This window comes from Pipistrellus hanaki (assembly GCF_964339955.1).
Source record: "Pipistrellus hanaki genome assembly, chromosome: 13".
NCBI classification, from domain to species: domain Eukaryota; kingdom Metazoa; phylum Chordata; class Mammalia; order Chiroptera; family Vespertilionidae; genus Pipistrellus; species Pipistrellus hanaki.
This window is the reverse complement of record NC_140515.1, coordinates 54,175,264-54,198,045: the sequence shown is the minus strand read 5'-3', so window position 1 is coordinate 54,198,045 and position 22,782 is coordinate 54,175,264. Positions and strand designations below refer to the sequence as shown.

The following is a 22,782-nucleotide window of genomic DNA, read 5'->3' as shown; positions in this document are numbered from 1 at the left end:
CTAAGGATATAAAAAAGAAGCCCCTTGGACACTGGTAGGAGGGATGGAGATAAGATGGACTGGTTCCACACCCAGGAGTGTCAGTTAAGAATCAGGATATCTAGGCTGCAGATGTCCCCGAGGAGTGAGCAGTCCCAGCTCCACACCGGGCCCCCCAGCCTGGACCACCAGTGCTGGGAAGAGAAGTTCCCACATCTGGCTGTAAAACCAGCAAGGATTCCATCCAGGTGAGAGGGAGGGCTGCTGGAGTCCTAGGCATCCTCTAAAAGGGCCCTCCTCTGAACTTACTTCCTGAGGAGTTCATTCGATCTGAGCCCCAGCACTGGGCAGCAGCCCCAAAGGCATCAGGGACATGCAGGGAGGGACTGAACTGTCTGGCTTTAAAGCAAGGCCTAGAGGGGAAGCACCCTCTGTCAATTTGTACCTTTGTTGAGCCTTCCCCTCCCACAGAGTCTCCAGGATATGCAGGTACCAAATCTGTGTCTCCATCTAACTCATCCAACCCTGTTGATTCCCTGAGAACCCATCCCACCCAACTTGTGCACAGGCCGTAACCTCTTTCAGGCTTCAGTCCACACTGTGGTTTTCCTTAAAATCTCTGAAAGGTATACAAACATCTTGCTAAGCAGCCGCCAATCCGTCACTAATGGCAGCTGGCCTTGGTTCACAGCTGAGCCTCTCCTAGGCATCTCCAAGCCCAGCACAGGAAACTACCGTGTTTCCCCGAAAATAAGACATCCTCCAAAAATAAGACCTAGCGCATGGAAAGATAAGACATCCCTTGAAAATAAGACCTAGCGCAACTTTGAGAGAAAAAATTAATATAAGACACTGTCTTATTTTCGGGGAAACAGGGTACCAACCACAGATCATTTTGTAGATCCTACCAGGTGGCTCTGGACTGGGTACAGGCAGTAGCTGCCCTGTGCATGCAGTGGATACCTCCCAAAAGTCCCAGAACCAACACACCTGGTAACCAGCTTCAGACCACACTAGAGTACCACCTGATTAGCTCCACAAACAACACACCAAAAGGGTGAACTCAGCAGGCACCAGAGCCCTACAATAGTGAATCCCATGCCATGGATTTGGCCCACACACAACAGCTCATCTGCTGTAGTCTTGGCAAGCAATTTGCTAGAGATAGAGTTCAAAACACTGGTCATAATGTTACAATGAACTTAGGGGAAGAGTAAACTCAGTGAGAACTTCAACAGGGCAGGAAACATAAAAATGGAGGTAGAAAATATTCAAAAGAACCTGTCAGAAATAAAGAATGCGCCAAAACCGGTTTGGCTCAGTGGATAGAGCGTCGGCTTGGGGACTGAAAGGTCCCAGGTTCGATTCCGGTCAAGGGCATGTACCTTAGTTGCGGGCACATCCCCAGTAGGAGGTGTGCAAGAGGCAGCTGATCGATGATTCTCTCTCATCGATGTTTCTAACTCTCTATCTCTCTCCCTTCCTCTCTGTACAAAATCAATAAAATATATTTTTTTAAAAAAGAAATAAAGAATGCAATAACTGAAATTAAAGAATACATTAAAGAGAATCAATAGCAGGACAGATGAAGCAGAGGACTGAATCAGCAACTTGAAAGACAATGAAGTAGAGAATACCCAATCAGAATAGCCAAAAGAAAAAAGAATCAAACAACTAGAACAAAGTAGGATAGTTTAAGGGGCCTCTGGGACAACATTAAGCATACCAACATTCATATCATAGGGGTACCAGAGGGAGAAGAGAGAGAGCGCAAAGGATTGAAACCTATTTGAAAAAATAATGTTTGAAAACTTCCCTAACCTTTTGAAAGAAACAGACTTACATGTCCAGGAAGCACAGAGTCCCAAACAAGATGAGCCCAAAGAAACCCACACCAAGACACATCATAATTAAATTCCAAAGGTCAAAGATAAACAGAGAATCCTAAAAACAGTGAGAGAATAGCAGTTAGTTAATACAAGGGAGATCCCATGGGACTGTCAGCTGATTTCTCAACAGCAACTTTTCAGGCCAGAGGGATTGGCGTGAGCTATTCAAAGTGATGAAAAAGAAGGACCTACAACCAAGATTACTCTAACCAGCAAAGCTATCATTTAAAATTGAAGGAAAAATAAAGAACTCCCTAGACAAACTCTGGCCAGTGTGGCTCAGATGATTGGAGCATTGTCCTGTGCACCAAAAGTTGTGGGTTCAATTCCCCAGTCAGGGTACATACCTAGGTTATGGGTTTGATCCAAGTCAGGGTGCATATGAGAGTCAACCACTACACCGATGTTTCTCGAGCTCTCTCTCCTGCTTCCTCCCTCTCAAAAAAAAAAAAAAAAAAAAAAAGTGCTTCTCAGGCAAGAAAATGCTAAAGGACTTCATCATCACCAAACCAGTATTACAAGAAATGTTAAAGGTGAAAGGAGCTTCTTTAGGAAGGAGAGAGAAAGGAGAAGGAGGAGGAGGAGGAGGAGAAAAACATGAATAATAAAATTGTAATAACTATATACCTATCAATTATTACTTTAAATGTAAATATATTAAATGCTCCATACAAAAGAAATAAGGTAGATGAATAAATAAGAAAACAAGACCCAAGTGTCCACTGATAGATGATTGGATAAAGAAGATGTGGAACCTATATACAATAGAATATTACCTGGCCACTAAAAAATAATAAAATGTTACCATTTGCAACATCATGGATGAACCTAGAGGGTATTTATGCTAAGTGAAATAAGTCAGGCAGAGAAAGACAAATACCATATGATATCATTTATATAGGGAATCTAAAAAACAAAATAAATGAACACACAAAACAGGAACAAACTCAGAGATACAAAAATGAACTAATGGCTGCCAGGGGGGAGGGGTGTTGGGGGCTGGGTGAAAAAAGAAGGGATTGAGAAGTACAAACTGGCAGTTATAAATAGTCACAGGGATGTAAAGCACAGCATAGGGAATATAGTCGATAATATTGTAACAACTACATATGGTATCAGGGGTACTAGACTCATGGGGATCATTTTTTAAGTTACACAACTGTCTAACCACTATGCTCTACATGTGAAACTAATATAATACTGAATGCAATTGAAAAAGAAAATTTAAAAAGGAAAGATGGCCAGGACCGGTTTGGCTCAGTGAATAGAGCGTCGGCCTGAGGACTGAAAGGTCCCGGGTTCGATTCCGGGCAAGGGCATGTACCTTGGTTGCGGGCACATCCCCAGTGGGGGAAGTGCAAGAGGCAGCTGATCGATGATTCTCTCTCATCGATGTTTCTAACTCTCTATCCCTCTCTCTTCCTCTCTGTGAAAAATCAATAAAATATATTTTAAAAAAAATAAATAAATAAAAAGGAAAGATGTGCAAGGATTGTTTGCCCTGGAAGGGAACGGACCCAGCCTCTGATGCCAGGCACCCAAGGTGCACAGGATATGAGGTTGCTTCCACTTCAGAACAGAGACCTCAACATCTTCACCATGCTGACACGCTCCTGACACACACATGTTGCACACAGGGACTATGACAGTGAAAAGTGGCATCTCATTTCCAAAACACCTGCTTCTCTCTTTAGGCATCACTGACTGAATCTGTGAACCTCTGCCTGCAGCCTCATCCGCCCTGTACCCCACAGCCCTGCACCCCCAACACTCCCCCCCCCCAATGAAATCTTTCTAGGCCTCCCTGATGCCCTGCTCTGAGCTTCCCACGTCAGTATAGGAATGAGCTCAGGGGCAATTTGTCTCCCTACAACAGCACAACTTTCTCCTGGTAAGAAACTTTGTCCATCTGCACACAGACGACCTGGCACTACCCACAGAGAGCAGGAAATAGGGGGCTACCTTGGCCGAGCCAGCACTTGACAAACTGGCTTTTTGTTGGAACAGCCCCAGTTTGGCTCCCGTCTGATCGCACTGTCCCTTTCTCTCCATTTCGGTCTTCCTTGGGCAAAGGTCACCCCATCTGTGCTGAGCCCACAAGAGGGTCAGTGTGGTTCATCTCTAAGTTCTTAACATTGGAGTTTCTGAACCACAGACGTGGCCTCCAGTTCACAAGCTCTGCCAGTGCCTGGGTTTACTCACTTTGATTAGATGCTGTGCCAGAATCTCAGGCCCCCTCCTCTTCCCACCATGCTCCATTGACGGCACAACAGGAAGCAAATGCTGCTCATCTCACCTCTTCCATTTCCTCTTTCTGTGTCGCCCCCACCAGCCACCCAACGTGTGTTGTCTCTCCTGTGCACATCTGCCCATATATGCTCAGAGGGCCTTGCGGGGAGGAGAGGGGGGAGTCTGCTCTCTGCTAAAGTTGGGGGAGGTGGTTTTGCAACCTCTTCACGACTCACCAGTCCCTTGCCTTGGTACAAACATATTTGTTCAAAATCAATATATTTACTCATTTGTCAAAAGATCTTCAACCACATTTTACATGTAGAAGTTCTTGTAGTCATTCTCCAGATGTTTCCGCTGTGGGTTAGGCCAAGCGGACGTGATCACACCCATTTCGCAGACAGGGTTGTCAAGGCTCAGAGATGGAAAGTCGCTTGCCCAGAAACACAGGTGACAGGAGCCTCCTGCCCTTGCTGACTCCTCCCGCCACTAGTGCTCCCTTGCCCACATGCCCACCAAGATCCATTTTAATTCTTTGCTCCTTCTCTCTTGCCAGCCCCCTCCACCTCAGAACTAGGAAAAAACTTACCTCTTACTCCTCTGAGGATCCCTCCCAGCACAGCCCAGCCAGTACTTGCCAAGCAGTTAGACACTCAGTAACATCTACTGGGTGAACACGTGCTTCTGTGTAGAAGGTCTTCCCAGGTTACCTTCTCTGACCAGAGACTTGTCTCCGTGCTTTTTATACACAAAGACCCCACTTCCTGAGGCTGTTTCCCTGTCTGCAGGGCGGTGACAGAGGGTTGGCCTTGATGATATCCATTCTCCATCAGCTCTGCCACTCTGCTGTTGTTGGCTCTGGAACCTTTCCCACAAGGACTGCTGTCTGCTCCTGGGAGCGAATGACTGGAAACCAGGATGCCCAGCCAGCCAGGCATCTGGGAAGGCAAACAGCAGCACCTGGCCATGCCCTCAGGAAGAAGAGGAGAGCTTTGGAAGCTGCTGCTGTTAAAAAAATAAACATTAAAAAAAAAAAAAAAAAAAAGATCAGCCTTGAAAACTCTATCAGCAGACAAAACCAGTTGAATTCTACAAGCAAAGTTCATTTAGCTTATTTTGTAAGATTAACTTGACCTTGGTCATACCTCTGAAAAATCACGAGCAAAACTTGAGCTGTTTCCCAAGATAGAGAGAGGTAACCACGGATCAATTCCCTACCATTGAAGAAAATTCTAGTATTACAGCCATTCGCTGTGAAGAATAGAGTCACGGCCTTCTCACTATATAAGCTGCTTTATAACAATACACCCGGAGCTCCATCCCATGCTTTGGCTTGTGTGCTCCCACTTTGCAGACTGTCTCTGGTGTGTGCACAGTGATCTCTCTCTCATTACTGCACAGTGGCTCATTGGTTTCACTCTGGCTGTTTATAATTCATTGGCAGTGTTCACAGCTGAGCCTGGGAGTGGGTGGGAGGCGTGGACAGGCTGAGCTTCCCGCTTGCTGCAGCCAATTTCATTCCTCGTATTATTTTCTTTTCAACACTTTCAAAGTCTTTGAAACTGAAACGCCTACTGCCAATCAACAGTCTAGAACCGGAAGCCTTACCTGACACTCCTTCACCTTCCCACCCCATCTGTCCATCTGGGAGGCCCTCTCCCAGGGTCTGTCCAGGGCCCAGGTAGACTGACTCCCCCACTCCTACCCTTGACCCCCAGCCAGTTGGCTGACTGCACTTCCCTTCCTAATCCTTGTTTAAAATGGCAACTTTTGCCCGGCTGGTGTGGCTCAGTGCTTGAGCGTTGACCTATGGAACAGGAGGTCACAGTTTGATTCCGATCATGCACATGCTGGAATTGCAGGCTTGATCTCCAGTTAGGGGTCATCCAGGAGGCAGCCGATCAATGATTCTCTCTCATCATTGATATTTCTCATCATTGATGTTTCTATCTCTCCCTCTCTCTTCCTCTCTGAAATCAATAATATATATATATATATATATTTCTAAAATATATATATACTTTAAAAATTAAATCGCAACTTCCCCTCCTCTGTTACACAAGCTATGATGAACACAAAAGGCAAAAAGTAGAGGGAGCATCTGTGTAAGAGACAGTGGTCACATTGCCCTGGTAATGGATGAGAGGGGGGGGGGGGTTAGGTGGGTGAGGAGGCATTTTTGAAATGTTAATTGATGTTTCCCTATATTGACTATCCCTCCACTCAAACAGCCTGACCTCAGGAATGTTTCTCAAACTGTATTTTGTTCAGAGTACAGGAGTTTAGTGTACTGGATTTATTGTATAAGCATGACTTTCTGCCTGGGAAAGCTCTGTCTAGTAAGTTAAAGCAGTTGACGTATGTAAAGAGAAATGCTTGAGAGGAAGCAGTCCAGCATGTAAATATTTATGAGTACCCTCCCTGTTCCAATCCCTCGACCCGTCATTTCCCAGTGAAGAACAATAACAAAGTGGGATCCCTGTATAGAAAAGGCTGCCTGAACACTAACAGCTTGCTATCTTGTCCTATCTATTTATAACTTCCACTAAAATGGGCAACCCACAGTTTCCAGGTCCCTCTCTCTTTCCCCTGCTCATCAGATCTGGCATCTTAGTGCACAATTGGAGGAAGGAGAATGATGGAATAAAACATGCGAGGCATGCCCCCGGGTTTTCCTATTTATTAGTTTTTCATTGTGTGCACTGCCTTTCTTCTGCCACTGATAAGGGGGGTAGGGGAGAAGCACCCTGTAAGATATGGTCCGGACACTAGGAGCCATCCATTGGTTCTGAGTTGTTATGCTTTCTCAGTCTAGGTAGTCTACAGCGACCCCTACTGGAGATAGCGACCGCTAAGGCAGATGCTATCACAGAACTCCAAAAAATGCATTCTTTCCCAGGGAAAGATGGGCTCACATTTAAAATCAGACTAATGTTCTCATTTTCTGGAAAAACTTTTTCAACATGTGTATAAGTTACAAACCACACATTCTTCCAACCTCCAAAGCTCCAGTGAACTAGAAGCAACACTATAACACTGAGCAAGTTTTACGAGGCCTAAAATCTTTCCAAGGATCAAGATGAACACTAATGCTGCAATCCCACCATGCACCAGATGTTGGAACTCAGGCTGTTGAGTGCTGCTGCGGTGGTGCGAGCTTCTTCCAATGGGGACTGATAGGGTGCGAGCCCGCAGCAGGCAGTGGGGCCAGGATGAGTGTGAGCGGCAGGTAGGAAATGCAGGTGGTGGACTGTGGGTTTCAGCCCAATCCCTGCAGGCCAACCTGAGGGACCCCACCCATGCAGGAATTTGTGCGCCAGGCCTCTAGTATTAATATGATCAATAACGCTACAGAATCAAGTCCAATATTTTTTATGCAACTTCTTTTTTTAAACTGTCCCCCAAAGTGTCACTCCCATTAAGTATGTATCAAACCATGATAGAGCTGCACTGTCCCACACAATAGCCACTAGCCATACATGGCCATTGAGCCCTTGAAATGTGACTAGTCTGAATTGAGAAGTGCTGCATTTTCAGCATCATGGCCCATGAAAGGACAGTGAGGAGACAGTAACCACAATGGTTTGAAAAATGAAAGTTTAATATAAAGAATTAGTAACTATTTAAAGGGAACTACTATGAGGAATTAAAGCGAATTCTAAAGAATAACCCCCTGAAAGAAGGAAATAACTGGGGATGGGAGGGAGCCCCTCCCTAACGCTGGGACACGGGTCTCTTTGGAGGGTGTGATTGCCACCACTGGATGACAGAGAAGTTCACTGGGTTGTCCGGGCCAGAACTGGTACACAGTCAGAAGCTGAGGCTGGCAGGCAGGATTCTATGGGCCTTGCCTGGCAAGCAAGGGTCCCCTACCACTAGGGTTCTTAGTATGCGGAGGCTAGATGGTTTTGGACACCACCTGCTCACATGGATGAAATTTGCCCTCTAGCACCCCCTACTGACAACATTGAGCCTGCTGGCAATGAAGAAATGTTCTAATATCACAAGAAAAGTAATGAAGGGCCCTGACCGGTTTGGTTCAATGGATAAAGCGTCGGCCTGTGGACTCAAGGGTCCCAGGTTCGATTCCGGTCAAGAGCATGTACCTCGGTTGCAGGCACATCCCTAGTGGAGAGTGTGCAGGAGGCAGCTGATCGATGTTTCTCTCTCGTCAATGTTTCTAACTTTCTATCCCTCTCCCTTCCTCTCTGTAAAAAATCAGAGTGCAAAGCGTTGATAACCAGGAGGCCCTTCTAATCCCAACTCTGAAATCAGCATGCTGTAGGAAGAAGGGCAAGTCCCTTCTCTCTGGATGGCAGAGTCCCTATCTATCAAGTTGGAGCTATTTCAGCTCCAGGGCCCTCTCAGAAAAGTCAGAGGATGACAGAACTGACAAAACCAGAATTTGGAGAAAGGTGAAGAAAATGAGCAGCATAAGCTCTTGGCTGATCTCCTGGTATTAACCCTGGAGGTGACTCACACTGGCCCACCCAGAACTGCCCATCATTCCTGGTCCACCACTCCCATTTTCTCCCCTGAACTCGTAAGTCACATAGGTGGATTGCCTTAGTCATCAACACAATAGGGCTACTGCCTGGAGTACAAAGATTTGTTTGCACCTATTGAGCTAATCTTCCTGTTTGAAAACCTTAAGAAGTCTGACACACCTATGTGGACATATGGGCAGCAATTTTCCTGTGCCTTGCCTCTACCAAAGCCCGGGTTTACAGTCTTCTCAATATGTACTCTGCATTGATCATATAGTGTATTTTACATATTCCAAACACTGTGGCCCTCTTACTGACCGTTATCTCTTTCCCCCTTCTCTCCATCCAAAGCTCACCCATACTTCCACCCTGCTTAAGGGACAGACGGGAGATCTCCTCTGTCCCTTCTCTAACTGGCCAGTATCAGATGGCTTGAAGCTCCTCTCTCCAATAGTATTCTGACTGGGACAGAAAAAACAGCCAACCTGTTCTGTAGAGTGGCTATACCATTTTACATTCCCACCACTAATGTAGGAATGATCGTTTCTTCTCATCTTTGTAGTGTTTGATAATGTCACTATTTTTAATATATATTTTTTTGTTGATTTAAGAAAGGAAGGGAGAGGAAGAGAGAGAGAGAAATATCAATGATGAGAGAAAAATCACTGAGAGGCTGCCTCCTGCAAGTTCCATACTGGGGATCGAGCCCGCAACCCAGGCATGTACCCTAACAGGGAATTGAACTGTGACCTAGGAATCGAACCATGACCTCCTGGTTTCATAGGTTGATGCTCAACCACTGAGCCATGCCAGCCGGACCGTTGGATATTTATAACATCATTTACAGGCCATACAAAATTATCAACTTAAATTCTCTCTCATCATTGATGTTTCTCTCTCTCCCTCTCCCTTCCTCTCTGAAATCAATAAAAAAAAATTTTTTTAAGAAAAAAGTACCAACTTAAACACTAGCATGCTATGTTTGGTTAAACATTTAATTAACTCACCCCTAATGCCTTTCGGCAGGGCCAGACCAAATGATTTTGCGGGTCTTATAAGACTGAGGGCTAGACGTTCCCCATCCATGCTCTATGGAAACCCAAGCAAGTTACTTAACCATGCTGGATCTGTTTCCATGTGTGCACAATGGGGATGGCAACATTGACTTGATGGAGCTCTTCCAATGATCAGTGTCACTTTAGTATGTCAGATGCACAGCGGTATGCCTAGAGAATGATAGGCACTGAGCATGTGCTGGTGCTGTACAACAGGCTGTTTGGATAGCTGCATGTGGTTCTGCTTGTTTCTGGCTTACGATACTTGCAGGTAAGGGGAGGCTGTGGACAGCTCACTCACTAACAGCCCAGGGGTGACAAGGATTCCAGATCCCAGCTAAATGTAAGAGCAAATGAACAAAAGGTGGTCTTTTTAGGTTATTGGTAAACTGCCCTTAAGCAACAGCCCATCCAGTTTCTAGGGAATTTACAATCTGGACAGTACACTTAACACCTCTCGCTGCCAAGGATTTCTCTCTGAGCAGCCACACTGTGCTAGGCAACAGGCTCACTTATATATTTATATCGATTTCAGAGAGGAAGGGAGGAGAGATAGAAACATCAATGATGAGAGAGAATCATTGATTGACAGCTTCCTGCAAGTCTGCTGCTTCCTGCTCATCCCCTACTAGGGATCAAGTCCACAAGGGCATGTGCCCTGACCAAGAATTGAACCATGACCTCCTGGTTCATAGGTTAATACTCAATCATGGAGCCACACCAGCCCAACACTAGCTCACTTTTTTAATTTTACTTAACACTCATCATTTAAAAACCCTTATAAAGCAAAGTGGCCAGACTCTGATGGCTAGCACTTGACTGCTGATTCAGAGTGAACTTGGGTCAGGCAGAAAAACCTTTCTTTTCTGGTTTTCCCAGAACTGGGCAGGCAGGTTCCAGTCCTTAGGCAAAAGCAGGGGTCCTCAAACTTTTTAAAGTGGGGGCCAGATCACGGTCCCTCAGAGAGCTGGAGGGCCGGACTATATGAACTACTAATTCCTACTGTAACACCTTGGCTGCGCTCACTGCCCAAAAAACCTGGTGGGCAGGATCAGACTCCCCTGGGGGCTGCATGTGGCCCGAGGGCCGTAGTTTGAAGACCCCTGGGCAAAAGCATCAGCACAGAGGGAGTCTCTCAGGAGCAACAATTGAAGTGAAGAGTCTCTTGGTATAATCCATTTTTCTCCCAGCGGTATAAAAGTGAATTTTCCACCCATTACTTTGTGCTTACTGTAACTGGATCTAATTCAGATGTCAGCTCCCTTTATGAGCCCTCGATTCATTAAGCCATCAAGATAAGCAGATGGTGCTCTGCACTCAGTATGAGGACAAAGTGACTTGGAGAGCCCAGAGATGGGTCAATAAAAGCCTATTTGCAGGGCCATTGAGTATGGCAGTGCCTCCCAGAAGAGGCACTCATTCTCGGTGAATTAGCAGACTGTAAAAACAGCCCTAAGTCGTTGTTGGGGGAGACAGAGTGGGAGAAAGCAGAGAGGCAATCAATATCCAAGGCAGTGAGTGGCGTAGAGAGAGGGGTTCTTTACAGAAGTGTGTAAATGGTGGGAATCAAGAGACTATATTGACATTTATAGATAGATATTATCGCTATTTGTATAGATACAGATATGCATGTTATAGGCAATTAGTCATGAGCTGAGCAAGGACAAAAAGCCCCAGAATAGGGGCAAACCTGGGAAAACCAGAACCTAGTTCCTAGGGGGAAACCTTTCCTCCCCTAGCAAATCGCTGGTCTCGTGGTTTGGACCCTCTGATCTCTCACACCGAGGGCCACGCGGCTTACACAAAACCTTGTAGCGGGCCGGGCTCCGCACACACGGCCCCCGCCTGACCTACGAGGAAAGGGCGAGAGTAACCGGAAGTACCCTCAGGCCCGGGGTCTCCGGAAGTACCCTCAGGCACGGAGTCTCCGGCCCTGGAGCACCGCGCCAACCCCACAAGGGAGCGCTCACCTATGACGAGATCCCCGCGCGAGAGCAGGGGACTTCGCCCCTGCGGCGCCCCAGCCAATCGGGAACCCGCTCCGGGCCGCCCCACCCACCGCGCACACGCACGCACACACCGGCCGCTTCCGGCCTCCTGATTGGCTGGATCCGGCTGTGGGCGGGCCGGGGAGAAGCCGGCCCGACGGCGCGCGCGGGCGGGGGCAGAAGCCGGCCGGAGTTGCAGAGGTCCCGTTGGGTTGGGTGAGTGGACGGTGGAGGGGTCCTGGGAGCCGGGACGCCCGATCTGGGGCGGGAGGCAGCGGGATCGCCCTTGGCTGTACCCAGAGCACCTTGAGGAGGGTGGGGGCCGCGAGGCTGGGAGTGGGGCGAGGCCTGGGGGAATGGGGACGAGGTGTCGTTGGGGGCTCAGGCTGGGCCGCGTGGTTCGGGGAGCTTGGGGGTCCAAACACCAGGCCTGACGCCCCGTCGGGTGAGGCGAGGCGGAGCCAACGCGGAGGTGAGGCAAACGTTTGTGCCGGGAACCGTGGCCCGGAGGGAGGACCCTCCGATGGGACAGTAATGAGTGATCCGTGGAGGGGCTGGGACTGGGGCCGGAACGGGGTGAGGACTGACCGGGAGGCCGAGCGCTCCGGCCATGGAGTCCTGACAAGGTCACAGGGAGAAAGAGAGCAAGGAAGGTGAAAAGGTTGAGAGAAGGGCGTAAAAGCACACGACCTTCCAGTCCGCGCTTGGTCTTCTTCCCGATCCCGTGTTTTTGCCCCCACCCCCACCCTCCGCGACCCTCGCCTGCCCTCCCACCTCTGCGACCCTCGCCTGCCCTGGGGAGGGACAGGGCCCCAAACCCGGTTTAAAGCATCTGTGACGGAATTTACACCTCTTCCGGTTGGAGATTACAAAACATAGCCTGGCTTTAGAAGGGAGCAGCCGAGATGATTCGGCAGAGTTCCTCGCCCTCCTCTCCTGGCGGTGTGGGGAGCCGCTCTTCCTCCTCCTCCCCTCCCAGCGGTAATCCCTGCTAAATGGGGAGGGGTCTGGGAGCAGGGCCGGTTTGAATGAAGAGCTGTGAGCGATCCAAGTACCGGGCCCCGGCAGGACGAACCTGTCTGAGTCCGGTGTGCCAGGGCTGCGCCGAGCTCCCGCGCGCACCCGTCACTGGACGGGGTGGGAGGGCTTCTCCTGGGGCCTCACCCTCATCTCGGGCCGGAATCTTCAGGGTGGGGCCTGGGCAGCCATTTCCCCACAAGCTGACAGGTGAGCGATGCGAAATCAAAACTCGAGATCGTTATTGTTAGGTAGGTGGTAGTTCTTGAGTCCGGAACGGCAGCTGTGAAGATCCGTCAGCCTGTTGCGTCATCAGATGCTGGTCAGCTCATCTTCCCTTGCATTTGGAAAGTAGTAGTAGTAGTGTCCTACTCAACGGACAGAGTAGTTCGTGTGTTTTTAACTGGTTACTAGTGCCTCGCAATCTGTTGGTTGCTGTGTGTGCGATGAGTAAATGATAAGGGAAAACTAGACGTGGTGCTAGTTGAAAATAAATCTACGGTATTCGAATCACAATTGAAATTGTTAGATAAGAAGCTGGGGAAGAAGGTTCCATTTAATGTTAGGCATGCCTTACATATTTTTTATTTGTTTTATAATTCACGGAAAAAGATGCAGGCTTCTGTTATGGAATGGATTTTAGTATTTTTCCAGATTAAAAAATCTGCCAGCATCATAAGAAGGATGGTTTGGCAATATATTGTCAATCACAAGCACCCTGGACTCTGTCAGGAGAGCTTGGTTCTAGTCCCAATCTGCCAAAAATGTATTCCTGTTGTTGAGCAATTCATATAAGCCTGTCTAACCCCTTTTCCATCTGTAAAATAAGGCTATTCACATGAATTAATCATGAGTTATTATTTTCAAATTATGATTTATAGTTACTGACCCTGGTACTTTAAATGTTAACCATTTTCATTTTAGGTGGCTGTAAGTCATGAATTCTTGGGATACTTCTAGGTGGTAATTAGAAAGAGTTATAAAAATCTTATATTCAGAGAGTTTTAACACATAATTTATAAGACAGTATAAAATATAACTTAAGTGTTGGATTTTTAATGTTTCTCTTAATGTTATCCTGGGTCAGACAGATTATCTAGTCACTTAAAGCAAAATATCCTACCCATACAAACTTCAGAGTCATGTCATAGGTGAGCAATGGAAATCAGTGGATTTTCTTGTGTTCTTTTAGATACAGGGCCGAGACAGCCAGCCCTCAGCCCTCTCCCTCCTGAAAGGATGGGGGGGACTTTTTGCTCCATTGCCTGGTGGATAATTAGTGATTCAGATGTGAGAATGGAGAGCAAAAACTACCTACTTTTTTGCTTTAAAATATATATATATAATTTTTTTAAAAAATATCTTTTATTGATTTTTTACAGAGTGGGAGAGGGATAGGGAGCCAGAAACATCAATGAGAGAAATATCAATCAGCTTATGTGCCCACAACCAAGGCACATGCCCTTGACTGGAATCGAACCTGGGACTCTTTAGTCCGAAGACTGATGCTCTATCCACTGAACCAAACCAGTCAGGGTAAAAATATATATTGATTTTAGAGAAGGGAGAGGGAGAGAACATCAGTGATGAGAGGGAATCATTGATTGGCTGCCTCTTGCATGTCCTACACTGGGGATTAAGCTCCAAACCCCAACATGTGCCCTGACAGGGACTCAAACCATGGCTTCCTGGTTCATAGGTCCATGTTCAACCACTGAGCCATGCCAGCCAGGCCCACTTTCTTGCTTTTAAAGACAATTTCCAAATGACTTCTTAGTTCAGGAATAATTAAAGCAAAGGAAGAAGACATACTTTTATAGCTGCAAAAGAAGGTGCTAGATTTTAAAAGTAGATTGTGGTATATAATAGTTTTGTCTCTTGTGATTGCAAGAAGCCAAGACCTACTGAGGTTACCATTTTCTTTCCTTAAGAAAGTGTTATGATAGAGAAAACAGCATTCTATGAGACTGCATAACCAAAACACCTTTAGAAGACTTTCTGGAGGTCCGTTAAGAGAAGAAGCTGAAAAATGGGAGGAATCAGCTATGAAGGAGATGAAAAGCGAGAAGTGTTAGAGGAGGCAGCTTCTGGAAGGCTTGGGGGCATAGAGATCGTCTATAACAGCGGTTCTCCGCCTTCCTAATGCCGCCACCCTTTAGCACAGCCCCTCATGTCGTGGGGACCCCCAGCCATAACATTATTTTCATTGCTACTTCATGGCTGTAAGTTTGCTACTGTTATGAATCGTAATGTAAATATCTGTATTTTCCGATGGTCTTAGGCTTTACAGCAGTGGTTCTCAACCTGTCCATCGGAAAAAGCAGATATTTACATTTCAATTCATAACATTAGCAAAATTACAGTTATGAAGTAGCAACGAAAATAATTTTATGGTTGGGGGGTCACCACAACATGAGGAATTGTATTAAAGGGTTGTGGCATTAAAAGGTTGAGAAACACTGATCTATAAGATGTTTAATGTGATTAGAATGTGGGTTTTGCAGGGGAGGTGGAAGGAGAATTTGTGATAATAGTTATGCATTTGAGAAGTTCATGATTAGTTATGAAGGCAACTAATAGACATAGTAGCCTAAAATAAATACAATGTTTTAATTTTATCTGGTCCCTTTATGTAGTTTCTTGATGGCCATCCTCAAATATTCCTCTGTGAAACTTCCCAAACCCACTTTAGCTCAAAGACATCACACTCTAAGTTCAGTTCTAATTGTCCCTGTTATGCTATTGACAAGTAATCACACACTGTCATGTCCTTTTTTTTTACTTTATTTTTTAAAAATATGTATATTTAATTGAGTTTTTACAGAGAGGAAGAGAGAGGGATAGAAAGCTAGAAACATCGATAAGAGAGAAACATCGATCAGCTGCCTCCTGCACACCCCCCACTAGGGATATGCCCGCAACCAAAGCACATACCCCTAACCGGAATCAAACCCGGGACCCTTCAGTCTGCAGACCGACACTCTATCCACTGAGCCAAACCAGTTTCGGCCCTTTTATTTTTAAATCTAATTTTTGAACCACTAATCATTTCTGTGTTTGTGTTATCTCTTCACATAATATAGTGAGCATCCTGAACCTTGAGCTTGTTGAACCTTGTATAGAGTAATTAAAAGCTCAGTAAGTAGGGGTTTAGTCAATTAGCAGATAATGGAGTACAAAAAAGAAAGTCTAGTTCTAATCTGAGTTTTCTTCCATCTCACTCTGTGATATTGCAAAACTCCTCTGGATTAAGGTTGTCTTTTCTGTCACATGACAGAATCAGCTCTTCCCAGTGGAGATGGGGGCTTGGAGGAAGGATTTCACTTTTCAAACTAAGTAGGCAGACCTCACCTCTCAGTTGGGTTTTCTTTGAAGAGCAAAGTGTTGGATGAGGGCTACTGTGTAGAAGGGAGTATAATGCACATGCAACGCCCAGTAGTGAAGGTAAGATTTCACATGGGTAGTTGACTTTTGACTTTATTGTAATTGACACCAGTCAGAGATTGTGCACATACATACTATGTTTGACTCCCTTATTTTATCTATGGGTAAAGTTTATAGGCAGTTCAAATCAGATTGGTGAAGAAGGAAGTGTATACATAGTTACTGTGACTAAGGGGAAACTGAATTTATTACCTCATTGTGATGAAACACCTGCTAGCTTCCTATGTAAAGGAAGATGATTGAAATCGGAGAATGGAACCTTTAGTCCCTGTGATAATTGAAAATAATCCTTTTTTTCCTGCCCCCTTATTTGTATAATGATCAGGCCAATATCTTGCCTTTTTTAATATTATTTAAAAGAATAATAATATTTAGAAAAAGAGAATTTTAAGAAGCTCAGGGGATATAAGGTATGTAAGGAAACTTTAGCTAAAGTTTGAGAGATATTCTTTTATTATAAAAGAATATAGTTTGGCCCTAACCAGTTTGGCTCAGTGGATAGAGCGTCTGCCTCCGGACTCAAGGGTCCCAGGTTCAATTCTAGTCAAGGGCACATACCCAGTAGGGAGAGTGCAGGAGGCAGCTGATCCATGTTTCTCTCTCATCGATGTTTCTATCGCTCTATCCCTCTCCCTTCCTCTCTGTAAAAAATCAATAAAATGTATTTTAAAAATAAAAAAATATAGTTTGATTTTATGCTGCAGTATTGTTAAAAAGTATAGCCTTGTTATGAAAATATTGGTTCAATTGAACTTGTTATGTTTAAAAGGAGACGTTTCTAGCAATAATATTAAAATAAAAGCTTTGTCCTTAAAATATGTAAATGTGTCAAGTAGGAATTTTGGCTATTCAGACAGCCACATCAATAATGAAGATTAGTGTAATGGGTTGGAAACTATTCAGAGGCGAGAACTGAAGCCGGGTAGCATGTTGGAATAAGTCAGCCAGTTGTAATTGAAAACAATAAAGACTGCACTCAACTACACTTAAAGTGCTTAGCAGTATTTTCACCATGATATTGAAGAGGCAATAAGGAGTATCAGTTTGGTTTGAATAATTTAAAGTTGTCAAGTTGAATTGATTAAGGATGAAGAAAATAAAAAACTTTTAAAAGGATGAAGATAGTCAGAAAATTAATAGCTACTATATTGACAAAAGTTACTTTAAAATGCACTGTTATGAACAATGACATGCTAAAAAGGAACTGGTGTATGGAGAAATGTTTTTTAGAGTTCATGGATACCAGATTATGGGAACTAGGATTATTTTAAGTACGTCCAGTCACTTAATGTTCTAGTTGCTTTTAATTGCAGAACCTCATGGAAATTCTTTTTCAGGAAGATTCTTCAATCAGTATGTCATCCAACACAGATGTTTCTCTTTCTTCATATGATGAAGGTCAAGGATCTAAATTTATCCGAAAAGCTAAAGAGGCACCATTTGTCCCTATTGGTAAGTTTGGCTTTGACATTCTGATAATTAATCTATTGTAACACAATCAAAGTGTGATCAATTCATCAAATACATCCATAAGCATTATTTTCAAATGTTTTTTCATGTGTGATTGAAATATGCTGAGATTGGTATGATAAAACTATCATTATAAAAATGCTTCTGTATGTAGTTAGACTTCTTGCGATATTGACTCTTTTAGTGACTATTGGGGACTGGACCCCCTTAGTCTTTGTAGTTTGCTAGGAGGACTCAAGAGGCTTATCTTTTGTTTTTTCATTATTGTTGAAAGTATTACATATGTCTTCTTTTTTAAAAGCCTGTTCTACTCACAGTTATAGTTTATTATAGTCTCTGTTATATTAATTGATTCCCTTTAGAGAGGGAAGTAGGACAGAAAGGAAGAGTTTTCCTGGTTCTCTTAAAGGAACTTATCTACTGGATTCACAAGCCCACATTTTGAAGATCTTTATAAGTCTGTTACTTTTTGCTACCATCTCAGGATTTTTGGTCCTAAGTGGAGGGAATTAAAAACATGACATGTATGTTAGCTAATTAATGGTCTCATAGCATCCTATAAAATGAAGAGCTAATATGCAATGATCATTGCACCAGAGTAGGGGATGGAGTGGGGTGGGGAGGACCTGCGGCTGTGCCCTCTGCCCAGTGGGGCTTGACAGGGGTTGGGCCAGCCAGGTCTGGATATCATATGATTTCCAGGTGGGTGCAGGTGCACGGGGACTTGACTCTGGGTCACGTGGAATGCCCCAGACTCTGACAGGAGGGAGATTTTCATATACATTTTACTTTCTTTCATCTCTGACACTTCTATTATAGAGAAAGGGCAAATAGCAATATTAAAATATTTCTTATAATTAATTCCCTTTTAATGTGCATGAATTTCGTGCATCAGGCCTCTAGTTTTTATATACAGTAGTAGAAAGTACATTGATTGGTGGTGACATCATCTTGGTTCCCTGTCCCCATGTATCTAACATAATTGTGACTATTTGTTTCTCAGGAATGGCGGGTTTTGGAGCCATCGTTGCATATGGATTATATAAATTGAAGAACAGGGGAGATACTAAAATGTCCGTTCACCTGATCCACATGCGTGTGGCAGCACAAGGTTTTGTTGTGGCTGCAATGACTATTGGTAGGTATCTACAGGAAATTTCAAATTTGTGGTTTCCCATTAACTAATTTCTTTGAAGGTGCATACTTTTAGCTAACTTTGAAGCAGTTTTTAGATATCACTTGTATTTATTTTCCTAGAAAAGTGATTAATTTAAGATAGTTCAATTAGTGACATAAAATTACTGTGTATGATACAGGGTGGAGCGGAAGTAGGTTTATAGTTGTTCATATGGAAAATAATACAATCATGAATAAATAATAACTAACTAGCCAGAAGAAAATTAGAGTTTATAGATAATAGTAAAATTCATCTAGCCAAACATATCATAAGGTACAACTGACAGTGGATGAAGGAGGAAAACATATAATTAGCTTAATAAAAAATTTTGATAATACATGTAAATAAATAATACAAGAATATACTCAGAACTGTAAACCTACCTACTAAGGTTATAAAGGAAGAAAGGCAATTCTGTCCATCACTGAGTTTATAATTTCACTGAAGAGCCTAGACATGCCTAGGGTTGGAAGTAAGATCCATTATCTGGAAGAAACCTATGATTGCTGTTTTATTGGGTTAAAGATAAAAACGATTTTTTTTTAAATGTAGGTATTACATGCTTTTATTGGCTTTATGATTCATTGACTTTATCTGGTACTACATAGCAAGAGCGGTGCCTTTTAAAACTTGCCGGATAAATACTGAACAGTCTGAGCTAGTCATACTAGCTTCAAGCTACTTGGGAAATTCAAAAGAATTTTAGAAATAGAAAATTTTTAAGAAGGCAAGTAAGCAACCGGGGTCTTGTTCCCTTTATAGAGATTGCATGCTAGCAAAGATGCTCCTGTTAGCTATTTTATGAGCCATTTTTAATTTTATTAATATTAAATAAATATATTTAAATGCATAACCAGCATTCTTTCTTTTCTTTTCTTTAAGGTATGGGCTACTCCATGTATCAGGAATTCTGGGCAAAACCAAAACCTAAGCCATAGAAGAAGAGATGCTGTCTTGCTCTTGGTGGTGTTTGCTATAGTTAGACATCTCATATTGAGGTTATATGTTTATACTGAAAATAAATCATTTGAGAGGGTCAGACAATGACACATTAATTTGAATATTGGCTTCCTATTTTGCAGGCTCGATTTCCCAGGTGACTATATTACTAGTGACTAGTTCACTAGCTAGATCATTCAGGGAGTCAGGTCAGCACATAAGAAATGCGTCATTTTCAATGCACTTGCTGTGGTGAAATAAATGTCCACTTTGTTAAACTCTTCTGGTGAAATTAGTTCTAAGCAAGAACAACATGCCAATCCTGGAGTACTCCCAATTGCTGCAGAATTTCACATGCGTTTGATGTTATGTAGGAATCCTATTTGCCCCAGTTACTTTGACTTTAATTTGACTTTATTTTGGACTGAATGAGGACTTCGGTTTTTAGGGCTGACTGTCTCTTAAAGAACCCTTTCAGAACAGTGCATGGCATATAATGTTACAAACCCCCACAACTGAACGTGTGTGTGTGTTTAAACCAAACCTAACATGCTGATAAAGCTGCTAGAAGGTAGTATTTATTTTAGAGTCACACTTGTAAATGTAAAATAATTATGGGTCCCAGTTTAGCTCTTTTCTAATTGCAGAATTATATTTTTGCTGCTGTTATATTAGAATCACTTTTAAATGTCACCTTGAAATAGATATATGTATTTAAGTGCTAACACAAAGGTAATGAAAAACAGTTTTTAAATATTTGCTGTACATTTTCTCTGTTAAGAATCATAAATGTTAAACTAAACAAATTACCTATAATGGAAATAATGACTGATTGAAGAGCAAGCTCTGGAAAGACATTATACAAAAACTCTGGTGTACTACAGAAGGCTTTACTGCAGTTGTGAAATTCTAACCTGAATTACATTCCATGGTGATAACATGGTAAATGTAGTGTTATTAAAGTAAGTGAACACATCAAATGGTTTGTATTTATTTCAATATGGAAAAAATAAATCATTCCTCAAAGTAGCATAAAAATTAAGTTTCCAAAGAGATAAACCAAAGAACTTACATACTTACATGCATATCCTATGGACATGGGCAGTAGGGTAGTGAAGACCTGGAGGTGAGTAGGGGCTGGGAGGACGGGACAAGTGGGAGATATCTGTAATACTATCAACCAAAAAAAATATTTAAAAAATTTTAAGTTTCCAGAAATGAGGGAGAGCATTTTGTACCTTTGGTAAGAACGATGGTTAAAGAATATATACCAACGATGGTTAAAGAATATATACCAAACAGGGAAAGGGGCTAGCACTTAATGAGCATTTACTGTGTGCTACATACGTCATTTAAATTTCCCAACAACCCTAATCGTTAGGAGCTATGATCCTCATTTCATAGAGGACTTTGGCATGAATAGTTTAAGTAACTAACTAATGTTGAATAGCTAGAGAAGGATATAAGTTTGGGACTGGAACCTGTATTCTCAAGTGGTAGATTCCAACATGTATTAGAGACTTGAAATGTTGGCCTTTGTGAAATTAATGCTGGAGTGGCGGCATTAATTTTAATTCTTATAAAATTAAGAGGGTATGGCACGGTCTTGGCTCACCACTGACTGTACAACCTGAACCAAGTCAGGATTTTCTCACTTTTCCTCACCTCAATTCAGTAGTGATAAATTCGTCTACAGTGGACGCCAGCGTGCATTGGCCCCCCCCCTCAGGAAAGTAGGAATAGATCTTTTGAAGATTTTGAGTTTCTTATACCTTCCAGCTAGAGCCCCATTACCTACGCTCAGCTTGTCTGCAGCCACACTCAGGGTCCTCCCCCCTGGTGCTCCTTCCTAGCTCACCCATTTGTCAGCGATGTCCTCCGGCTCCCGCTGTCACATTCTGGGCTCAAACTCAAGCATCTTTCCTTCCTCCTGTCATTTATCACTATTAAACCAGTCACCAGTGCCTGCCCCTTTTTCCTAAGCAAAGTCTCTCGGCATTCAGATTTGTCCTTTTCCTCTCCCTGTAAACCTAGGTCCTCCACCTCCCTTCTGCCACCCACCTACAGCGGTGCCGCTGATGCCACAGCCGTGTGCCAGCACAGCCCGAACCCTTTGCTTATGCTTTGCTCCTTTCCCGAATGTTCCCCCTCACTCCCAGTGAGTTTGGGCACGCCTTAAGTTAAAACACTACCCAAATTCTACTTTTGGTAGAGCTTTTTAAAATTCTTCTAGGCCACAATGAACTTCACCTTTTTTCAAATTGTATCACATATGAGTTTAAAACACAATACATGTCCCACTATGATAATACTTGACTTATATACACAGCTTTGCTTTATATAAAATACTTTAAGATTCTTCTGTTCGTTCCTCGGAAACTCTGACGTACGTATTATCCTGACTTTGTCAACGAGGAGAGCTGAAATTTATTCAGGGCCATACGAGTGAAAATCGACAGAGCTGGGCACAAACCCAGTACTTGAGACCCTCGGACATGAAGAGAGACTGCATGATGAAGGCAGGTACACAGAGCCATGTCTGTTCACGAAATACTTGTCCTACCTTCCACCACCCACATACACACTCTCCACCCAGGTCCCAAGTCTAGTATTTTTTTCCAGTATACTTTGTATCTTATCCTCAGATTTAATTTTTTTAAAAACAGGGTCTTTCTATTGTTTTAAGATTTTAAAAATTGATTTTTAGAGAGAGGAAGAGAGGAAATAGATGTGAAAGCAGAACATCAATTGGCTGCCTCCTGCATGCCCCCTACCAGGGACTGAGCCCACAACCCGGGCCTTTCCCCAGACTGGGAGTCAAATCCAGCAATCCTCAGGTGTATGGGATGATGCCCAACCAAGCCACACCAGCCAGGCTATCCTCAGATTTTTTCCCCCCATAAATTAAAATCCTTAGCCAATATCTGTTTTGGCCTTTATAAGAAGGAAGGTGAGATTCCCATATACAAATGGTCTTGACTGGAAGAGGTGAATGAAAAACTGAAATACACAAGGCATTGGCGACCTAATCAATATGGGAGAAAACGATGACCACGAAAACCAGTTGATTTCCATCCTTGTTTTGAAAAACCAAGAGTGACATGAACC

The 22,782-nt window shown here is 43.6% G+C and overlaps 2 protein-coding genes across 5 annotated transcripts in view; one reads left to right on the top strand and one right to left on the bottom strand.

The window, feature by feature from the left end:
* The window catches only part of ACKR2 (atypical chemokine receptor 2), a 29,691-nt gene extending 18,004 nt beyond the window's left edge, over positions 1–11,687 (bottom strand). Inside the window, exons 1-2 of one of the 4 annotated variants that reach the window (XM_084903233.1) lie at positions 11,610–11,687; positions 4,687–5,102 (exon numbers count right to left, since the gene is read on the bottom strand). The gene's annotated coding sequence lies outside the window, so the exon portion shown is untranslated. Of the gene's footprint in view, positions 1–3,830; positions 4,034–4,070; positions 4,577–4,686; positions 5,103–11,609 lie in introns of those variants that run through there. The other 3 variants (XM_084903234.1, XM_084903235.1, XM_084903236.1) reach the window with 3 other exon arrangements.
* Positions 11,688–11,736: 49 nt separating this feature from the next.
* Positions 11,737–20,654, top strand: HIGD1A (HIG1 hypoxia inducible domain family member 1A). The gene is made up of 4 exons (XM_084901734.1): positions 11,737–11,843; positions 17,426–17,540; positions 18,562–18,696; positions 19,618–20,654. The coding sequence occupies exons 2-4, from the start codon at positions 17,444–17,446 to the stop codon at positions 19,671–19,673; spliced, it is 288 nt and encodes a 95-aa protein (XP_084757860.1). The 5' UTR covers positions 11,737–11,843; positions 17,426–17,443; the 3' UTR covers positions 19,674–20,654.
* The last annotated feature ends 2,128 nt before the right edge of the window (positions 20,655–22,782 follow it).